At 55.8% G+C, this 9,600-nt stretch overlaps 1 protein-coding gene across 1 annotated transcript in view; it reads left to right on the top strand.

The window, feature by feature from the left end:
* The first annotated feature begins 440 nt into the window (after nucleotides 1–440).
* The window catches only part of P3H2 (prolyl 3-hydroxylase 2), a 115,920-nt gene continuing 106,760 nt past the window's right edge, over nucleotides 441–9,600 (top strand). Inside the window, exon 1 of the mRNA XM_075938264.1 lies at nucleotides 441–996. Coding sequence (XP_075794379.1) covers nucleotides 559–996 — 438 coding nt within the window. The 5' untranslated portion in view covers nucleotides 441–558. The remainder of the gene's footprint in view (nucleotides 997–9,600) is intronic.

Genomic DNA, 9,600 nt, shown 5'->3' with positions numbered 1-9,600 from the left:
GGGGCCGGGGCGGGGCGGGGAGACGCCTGTGCCCCGCTCCAGAGAGGGTGTGAAAAATCGGGCTGAGCTAGGTCCCGAGGTAAATCAAAGCCCCGGATCTATGGGCTGCCCCCTAGAAAACCGGGGCATCGCAGGTGACTTGTGCCCCCGTCCATATGTTAATTGCTTAGTGGGGCGCCCTCTCATGCCCCCCCCCCCCCGACTGTCGCCACCTTTCTGCTCTGGCACCGACCCAGCCGCCTGGCCAGGGGGGGAGTTAAAGTCGCTGAAATCTCGGGGGGGGGGGGCTCCTTGTCCCGCTGCAGCAGATCCGCTGGGGGAGCCGGCTCCTCCTTCGGGGCTCGGGCGAGCTCCGCCGAGCCTGGGCAAAGCGGGGCGAGCCCGCCCCGGCCCTGCCCGGCGCAGGAGGGGCGTGTGACTCAGCGGGTCCCTTTAAGAGCCGCGGAGCCCGGCCGCCGCTTCACGCCCAGGAGGCCGGCCGAGGAGCAGGCGGCGAGCCGGGGGGGTCCCGGCGCAGCACGTGGAGCCGGAGCCCCGCGGGCAGCCCGAGCGCAGCGCATGGCCCCCGGCGGCCGGGGCCGGCTCTGGGGCGCGCTGCTGCTGCTGCTGCTGCTGCCGCTGCTGGGCCGGCCGGAGCCCGAGCCCGAGCCGCTGCCGCCCTTCGACGCGCTCTTCGCCCGCGGCGTGGAGGCTTATGACGGCGGCGACTTCGCGGGCGCCGTGCGCTGGCTGGAGCGGGCGCTGCGCAGCGCCCGGGAGCTGCGCGCCGCTCGGCTGCGCTGCGCGCTCGGCTGCCGGGAGCCCCTGGCGCGGCTCGGGCCGGGCGCCGGCGGGGAGCTGCGCTTCTTCGGCTCCCTGCTGCGCCGGGCGCGCTGCCTGCGGGGGTGCCAAGGGCGCCGCCTGGGGGCCGCCTCCCGCCACCGCGCCAGCGAGGACGTGCGGGCCGACTTCCAGCGCAGGGTGCCCTACAACTACCTGCAGCGGGCCTACATCCAGGTGAGCGCCCGGCCCCCTCCGCGCCCCGCTTCCCTCCCTGCCTCCAGGGAGCCCCGCGCCTCCCCGCAGCGGGCCTACACGCCGGGGAGCGCAAGGCGCCCAGCTCCCCACCCCCTGCCATCCTCCTTCCATCTCTCCCCCTTCCGCCCGCCCTGCCAGCGGGGGCTAGGGCTGCTTCAGTGAGTGTGTGTCTGGGTGAGAGCTGGTTTGGCCCCCCAACCCCAACCAGCATCCAGTCTTCCATCCAGCAAGCTCACCATCCATCCTCTGCTTCTGGGTGCTGGACAGCTGCCTGCTTTCGGCACCCAGCCCAACCAAACCCACAAGCCCTGGTTCTCCTGCCATCCTTCCGGTCCCCAGCCCCCCACTATCCATCCATCTCCCTCCCTTCCATCTCCACCCTCCCCCAGCACTCCATCCATCCCCCCCCATCCCTGTGTGCAGGGTGCCCTACAAGGACTGTAGCGGCTGTACACCCGGGTGAGAGCTGGTCCTGGTCAGCCCGCCTCCCCCCCCCCTCCGTGCCTCTTCCATCCATCCTTCCTCCCATTGACCTGTCTCCAGATAGAGATGCCAGCTGGCTTCTCTATCCACTCACCTGTCTTTCTGTTAACTCCCCTCATCGCCGTCTGTCCTCATCCCGTCCACCCACCCCACCAACGCCTAGGGCCAGAGCTGCAAGGCCTGCATGCGTCCAGAGTGGGGGTGCATTTGGTGCTTGGGCGCTGTTGAAAATCCCACTAGGTGCCTAGCAGCATCTTTGGGGTGCCTAAATACCTTTAGAAATCTGGCACCTGGAGCTCTGTGTCTGTGTCTGTGTGTGGTGGGCATACATCCAGGTGAGACTGTGGCATCCTGCCCCATCCATCCATCTGGCTCTGGGCACCCTGTGGAATCCACTGCAGCAGGTGTGAAGCCAAGTGTGTGTGTGTGTGTGTGTGTGTGTGTGTGTGTGTGTGGCCCCTTACAGTGGAAGGCACGGGGGAAATGAAAGCCATGTTATCTGAAGGGTTGGTGACAAGCAGGTGCTGGGTGAATATCTAGCCTAAGAGTCTAGTTTGTCTCCTGAGTTGTTGTGGCTTATGCCAGGTAGGTGCCTTCTCCTGTTCTTTGGAGGCTGGGGCCTCACAACGCATCCTGACAGCATCTGGGCTCGTCCCTTTCACTTTCATTAGGAGGAGACTGGGCTAGGCGTGGAAGTGACCTGCCTGACGAGGAATGTTTTAAGGAAAACCCAACATCTGGGGGGTTGTCGTACAAGAGGCTTTTTCACTTCAGCGTGGCCGTAATTAACCCAGCGGCTTTCCAACTTGTGTTTCTCATGACCCCATTGAAGGAAATTGTTGGCACCGTGACCCACCAACTAGAATGTGGCCTCTGGGGTGGGGATGAGGATGGAGTTTTGGGAGGTGTGAGGGGCTCCATCTTGGAGGGGGGGTGATCAGGGTTGGGGCGGGAGGAGCTTACCTCGAGCGGCTCCCGGGCACCGGACAGAGGGCTAAGGCAGCTTCCTGCCTCTCCTGGCGCCGCAGACCAGACTGCCCCCAGAAGCAGCCGCAGCAGGTTCCCAGCCCATGGGAGTGTGGAGCTAGCGCTCGGGGCAGTGCGCAGAGCCCTGGGTGCGCTTCCCTGACCACCTAGGAGCCTGGCCTGTTGCCGGCTGCTTCTGCGGCTCAGTGCAGTCTGCAGTGCTAGGCCAGGCAGAGACCTGCCTTAGTGCCCCCGCCACTCACCTGATCCCCCTGCAATAACAAGACCCAGCACCTGACATCCTAGTGCTGGGTGCACCCCGTCGTTTTCAGACCCCCGTGGGTGCAGTGAAACCTCCTTTCTCTGTATGGGTAGCAAAAGGATCCTTGATTTCTATTATTATATTGTATCTACCTCCTGGTCCTTTTTGGTGTGTGCTGTGAAATCCTTTGTAGGATACTGTACGAAAACATCGATTCTAACCTCGGAAATCCCGATTCTCTGCCCCTTGTCCTGATAATCATTCCCACATAATCCCTGTTTCCTCTTCATGAATGAACTTGCTGGGGGCAGAAAATCTCCAGGACAGCTGACACGGGCTCTCTTTTAATTCCAGGCTGCTGGTGTATTTGCTGATGTAAGCTGGCTGTTTATGGCTAACAGTATAGAGACACTTGGGGAATTTAGTCTATGCCAAGATGAACTCTACAATATGACTGGGATGTTCCCTCTGGACTTTCCCCGTATTTAATTGACACAAGGTTATGGTTTGCTAACAGCAGGTAGAGTTCTTTCCTTTTTGATGGAGAGCATGACTTGGTGCTGCCCAAGTCAAATGGAGAAGCAACCATTAGAAAACATAAACGCTTGTACTGTTTGGTCACTGTGTAGCTAACACATGGGTGGCCATTGTCAGCCCTGTGATTAAAGACCCGCTGAACATCAGAGCTGCTCTTTAATGTCTTAGTTGGAGGTTTTTGCAATCCACAGGGCTGGAAATGCAAAGCAAAGGACCGGCTGGAAGTTAAGAACCACAGTGGGCAGAACACGCAGCCCCACATAGCAATACCCCCAAGAAACAGGTTTGTAATTTGGTCCAGAAGAGATTTCTGCCAGCGTCTTAGATGCTGATTCTGCAAGGAGTTCTTCACGGAGGGAGGCCTTCACGTACGTGGAGCTCAACGTAAGTCCCCTTCCTAGGAGTACAAGGGTTTGAGCTTTCTCCTTAGAAGCAAATCTTGTGGGTTCCCAATGGGTTCAGGAATCCACTTGCATAGAGATCGGAGGGATCTGGATTTAACCTCTTGCGTCTGGCTCCTTTTGAGCAAAATGTCTGTTGTAGGCTCAGTGAATGTGTTTTCCAAAAGAGAGCTGGCTTCCATTCCTCCTTCTACAGTCTGAACCTCTCTGGTCCAGCAACATCAGTGGTCTGGCGTGATTTCAGTGAGCCAGATGTCCACTTCTCATAGGTGTGGCTAAGTTTTCTGGGGTCCCATTAAGATGTTGAAATGAGTTGAAAGAAGGTTTGGCTATTCGATAGTGCTCTCAGAGCTCCTGCCAAAGTTTGTGATTTGACAGTCCCCAGAGCGTATGGCCCAGCTCCTCAACGGTAGTCAGGGGTCCAACTCGTATTGACGTCACTGGGAGGTTAGGAACTGAAAAGCTTTTAAGAATCTGAGCTTGTGTTCCCTCTCAAACATGCCCACCCCACGGAATGTAGCCGTGAATGTTCTCGGGCGCTCTGTCAATGTTTGCATTTCAGACGCTGCCTCAGGAGATGGGTTTTTTTCCTTTTGACGACAACTATTTTAATTGGAAGTTTAAAAATCATTTTTATGGAAACTTTTTTTTCCATTGATCTAAGGTTTTTCAGCCTTGGCTTTCAGGGAGCCACTCGGTCTAGCAGCTTTCTTACTGAGAGAAGCCCTCCATGAGGTCTGCGAGCTGGAACAATTTCTCTCCATAATGATACGGGGATAGGTCCTGCGGGTGCAAAGATTGACCCGGCTCAGCTGGGCAAGACTGGATTTGCCTGCCACCTCCTGGGCCACCCCCTCCTCCCCGGGCATATGGGCACTAAGATCTAAATCCTCTTTCTGTGCCGTGTCTGAGGCAGTGGGTTTGGCATATTCCCCAGGGGTCGGGATGCGTCCCTCCGGCCCCACTGAAACCTGAAGCTGGGGGAGGAAGTGGAGCTGGGAGTTGGAGGCAGGGGGAGGCTGAGAAAAGGGTTGATGGTGATGCATAGAACAACCCCCCATATACACCCTCTCTTCCCCCACAGACACGGCTGGGGCTCCCTGCCTTTGTCCCCTGGTCACCTCTCTGCATGGGGGTTCTGCTGCCCCGTGAGCCTGGCACGCCTCCTTAGGTCGGGGCAGGGGGAGATTTTGTTTCTGGTCTGGCAATTGCTGGTTGCAATCTCAGCTTCTGCTCCTTCACTTCAGGACAGTGGGTCTCCAATCGTGGTCCGCCTGTCTTGGAGATGGGCTCACCCCCTGCCTTGCAGCAGGGAGCCCAGTCTTGCCCCTCCTCCCCAAGTTGGAGTGCCAGCGCTGGCTGCCCCACATTGGGGGAGGGGGGCCTGCGGGGCAAGGAGGCGGCTCTGTTCCCCTCCAGCTGGGGGAACATCAGTGCAGGAAACTGCTGGCCTTGGAGGCTTTCCCCGCTGCTCCCGTTGGCCGGAATCACAGCCAATGGGAGCAGCCGGGGAGCAGCCGGAGGCATGGAGCCACAGAAGCACCCTCCAACCCCCTCATGCCCAGACCCTGCACCTCCATCTCCCTCACGCCTTCCCCTGCTCCTGAACCCCCCCTATAGGCCGCTCTCTCCAGCCTATTCCTGCACCCATCCTTCCGGCCAGACCCCTCCGCCGCCGCCCGCTCCTGCACCCGTTCTGTCGTCATGGCTGGTGGTGCGCGGGAAGGTCTGCGTTGAGCGGGGTGGGCTGCTGGCCAAGACGTTTGAGAGGCTCTGCTTTAGGAAATTCCACGCTGGCCGGGCACCTGCGGGTGCCAGTGGCTTCAGGCCAGCCGTGGGCAGCTGAGGCTAGCGAGGGGCTGCGTCGGTGGCCTCCTTCGTCTCCATGGGCTGTGGGATTGTCGCAGCTAAGACAGTCTCTTGGAACAGGGCGGTGTGGCTCACGAGGATGTGCAGGCCGTGGCCGATGGAACCGTAGCCGTGCTGTGATTGGCTGCAGAGTGAGCGTGTGGGTCTCACGGTCACTGCTATGTCCCGTGGCCTGGCTTTACGTGTGTGCCACTGGGAAAACCGATGTGGGTGGAAACCGGCGGAATCTGGGAGCCCGGCATGTGAGCCACAATAACAAAATGTCTCACTGGCCCCACGCGCAACCCCAACGGGCCGCATGTGGCCCTTGTGTTCCGGGCTGCCCTCGTCTGCGCCGTGCCCTAGGAGTAGCACTCGCACGGGGCTTGCACGCGTGCAGTGTGCTCGTAGCAGGGTCAGGGTACTGGGGAAGCCGCGCTGGGTGGCTCGGAAGCGCATCTCTCTCTCCCGCAGACGTTGATCAGCAAAAGAGGGTCTCTCCCCCCACCCATTGCACTGCGCACGGGTATGACGCGGGGAGGGAGGCAGGCAGATTGTGACCCCGAAAGGAGGCTTCCGGCTCCCACTTGGCTCATTAGACATCGCGGTTGCTGCTGGTCGGCGGCTCTTGTGGTGCCTTTGCGGAGAACGGATTCCTGGTGGTGGGTGTAGTGCTTCCCCCCCCCCCCCCCAAAAAAAAAACCCCACGCTGCAGGCCTTTGGCAATCCCAGCTGTGCCTGGCTCTCGCCACTTTGCCTCTCGGCCGAAGAGGAGATGGGATGAAGCTGCCACTCCCTCCCCGGCGCTCTGCCAGGGGTGGGCGGGTGGCTGGGTATTTCCAGCTAGTCCCTGGTGTGGCTGGCCGGCAGGAGCTGATGTCATTTGCGTTTGGGGAGAGAGCGAGCAGGGTGGAATGTGCTTTCTCCGTCCCACTCCAAGTGACCTCCTGCCTGCTTGGTTAGTTCTCCGGAAGGGAGAGGAACGCTCCCTCTGGGGGCAGTGACAAAACAAGGAATAAATAAAACCTACGGCTTGGCAAAATAGGGTGCTGTGTAAAGAGGAATGAATCCACATCCTAGCTCTGTGAGGCAGGGAAGGTATCTTCTCTCCTCTCTGCTGGGAAGAGGGGGAAACTGAGGCAGGGGGGCCAAATGACCATCTCCTTTTGCTGTTGCTCTGCAGGTGACCCCTTTGAGTCGGGGAGTTTCACTGGAGCAGCGTGATCTGAATTAGGGGTGCAAATGGTTAACCAGTGCATCTCACCCTTCTGGCAGAGGCTGGAGCAGCCCAAAACAGCCCCTGGGAGGGGGACGCCCTGGCTCTGTATACAACACAACGGCATGTAGGTACAATATTGATATTCCAGTTGGTCGATTTCCTAATTGGGCGGAAGCCAGCCATGTTTCGGCAGGTGGGTTGGGGCGCCCCTGGCTTTGTGTCTGCTTAAGTGAGGTGAAACTTGGGGTCCCCAAGAGCAGTCGGACTCCTGAGAGGGGTGTGGTCGCCTGGACGAGCTGCGCCCTGCGGATGTGTGATGTTCCCAGCACAAGAAGTAGTGTGACCGGAGCTCTTGACTTCTGGACTGTCTATTATAGCCTGGGCTTTGAAACCTGCTGGGCTTTGGAAGGACGGGGTGGAGGAGTCACTGAGGCTGTTTCCCATCTGGATTCGGCATTGCATTAGGACCAGCCTGTTTCTGCTGCCTTGGAAATGCTGGTTGGTTTCTGAATGCGGCCTGGAGGCCAAAGCTTTTGCCCTCTTCAGGGGGTTTCTCAGCGTGTGGGTCGGGGAAGCAGGAAATGGCGTGACATGATGGCATTCGCCAGTTACACACTGCTGCATTAGTAACCTGGTTGGAACTTGCTACCGACAGTCTGCCCACGCACAGCACGGCGGCCGTCCCCCCCCCCCCCCCCTCCACGGATTCCCACGAGTCAGGAATCCCTGGCCAAAAATAATTTGTAACCCCCTGGAAAAATTGGCAGGGCTATCGAAAACAATTGCTGCTTTTAATCTACCCTCTGCAGCCTTTCTCTGAGTTTCTCATTTACTCCTTTGAACGTTTTTCCTATTCCCCTTTTCCCTAGATTTTGTTTGCCATATGATCTTAATGGAGTTTGCTTCCTTCCACATTTGCTTTTCTCTGTTCAGTGCTTGCTACTTTTTCCAACTATCCATTGCTAAACCCATGTCTGTTTGTTTGCCTGTCTACTCTGCCTCTCCCAGCTTTGTGCACCATGACAAGGCACTCTGCATAAATATTATTTTGGTAGCCTGCTATCTCCAAATCCATCTTAAGGTGTAATTCAAGAGCGATTTGGATGTAGGGGGAAGGAAGCTCATTGAAGCATTGTCAGGATAAAGAATATTATTCTTCAGAAACCCATGTTCTTCCCTCTCCTCCTTACACCAGAGATCATTAACATGGGAAGCGCTTTAAAATCTAACTTATATTTACGATTTATTCTGTTCCTTTTCTGCATTTCTTTCGGCTAGGATAACAATTTCAGACTGACCAGAATAACTTTTTTGTTTGTTTCTAGCCAGTATCACTTGGAGGATTTCATGCATTAGTATACTGTGGCAGTGTTTAGGACACCAATAGAGGAGAGGTTGTTTTAATAAAGTAGTTTCCTTTGTTTTTCTTTTAAAAAATGAAAACCTTTGTGTTGATCTTAAGTTTACTTTAAAACTGGTTGTAAAAACACCCCCGCAAGCACCTGGCATGCATAGCAGTGGCTCCATGATCTTCCCCACCCCCCATCCACAACAGGCCTCTCCCCCACGGCCCCTTCACCAGCCACAGCTCTCTATTACCGATCAATGGGAGCTGCAGGAGCAGTATCTGCAGGCAAGGAGACAGGCTAAATTTAACCTCAGTGTCTCTTTAACTACACCATCCTCTCTATGGCATTCTGCTACCAGTACTATGTCACTGTGAATTGATACTAAATATTACATTGCTTTGATGCTGTACAAGATTCTTCATTCAAAGGTTTTAAAACACTTCAGAAATATTAGCTAATGCGGTTGGGGAAACTGAGTCACGGGAGATTAAATGACTTGACCAAGGCCATACAACAAAGCAGGGTAGGGAGGAGTATTATTAGTTGTATTATCCTGTAACCTACGCACCCCACCCATGTTTCCCACTGTGCTAAGTGCTGTATTAACACAGAACAAAATGACAGTCCCTGCTCCAAAGGGTTTACAATCTGAGTAATGCAGAACTCCTGCTGGAGCGTTTGATCGAATCACCTTTACACATTTAAATCTCCCCTATGCTCTGTCACCAGCACCAAAGTGAGACTTGAAACGGACCACTTGTCGCCATTAAAGATCCCTTCGCACTTGTTGCAAGACTAGCCACGTTTACCAGGTCCCGGTGCCAAATTTCTTCACAAGATTGCATTCTGCCCACCTAAATGTCAAACTGTGCAATTGCAGTGGGCCAGTGTCTCCTCTCATGCTGGTGTAAAGCTGGAGTCAGTAGATGGAAGGCATGAAGTTAATCTGGATTTGCACCAGTAAAATGGGGACTGGAATCAGACTCATGTTGCCTAATCCCTGTTTTTCAACTCAGGACACTATTTTTAATTTCTGGTGCTAAGGTTATGTGCAGGGTTGCTGTGTGTTATAAACAGCTGTGCTGTTCGACACCAGAGATGGCTGCATTTCAGTAGTGGAGGAAGTTACTCCTATTTACTTTGTGTGTCAGTTGGTGAATGTAAATAACTTTGGTTTTTGTGGTGTGATAGAAATGTAAATACAGCTTGACCCTCTCTAGTCCGGCACCCTCGGGTGTTCTGAACCAGAGAATTTTCTGGACCATGGGAGGCCAGTATTATCTAGCAGCATGACCAACATATCCAACATTTCCACTGCTTGCTGGGCTCTTAGAAGATCTGGAGGGGTAAATCGGAGCTAAAGAACAACACAGAACACTGAGAACCAGGCCTGGGGGCTGTAAACAAACTTTATGGGACTGTGGGAAACTTGGCCGCATTCATAAGTGGCCATCCGGCTAACTGAAATCATGCCGGATCACGGAGGTTGCCGGACCAGAGAGTTCCAGACTAGAGAGG

This window comes from Pelodiscus sinensis, chromosome 10, assembly GCF_049634645.1.
Source record: "Pelodiscus sinensis isolate JC-2024 chromosome 10, ASM4963464v1, whole genome shotgun sequence".
NCBI classification, from domain to species: domain Eukaryota; kingdom Metazoa; phylum Chordata; order Testudines; family Trionychidae; genus Pelodiscus; species Pelodiscus sinensis.
This window is presented reverse-complemented; position numbering and strand designations above follow the sequence as displayed.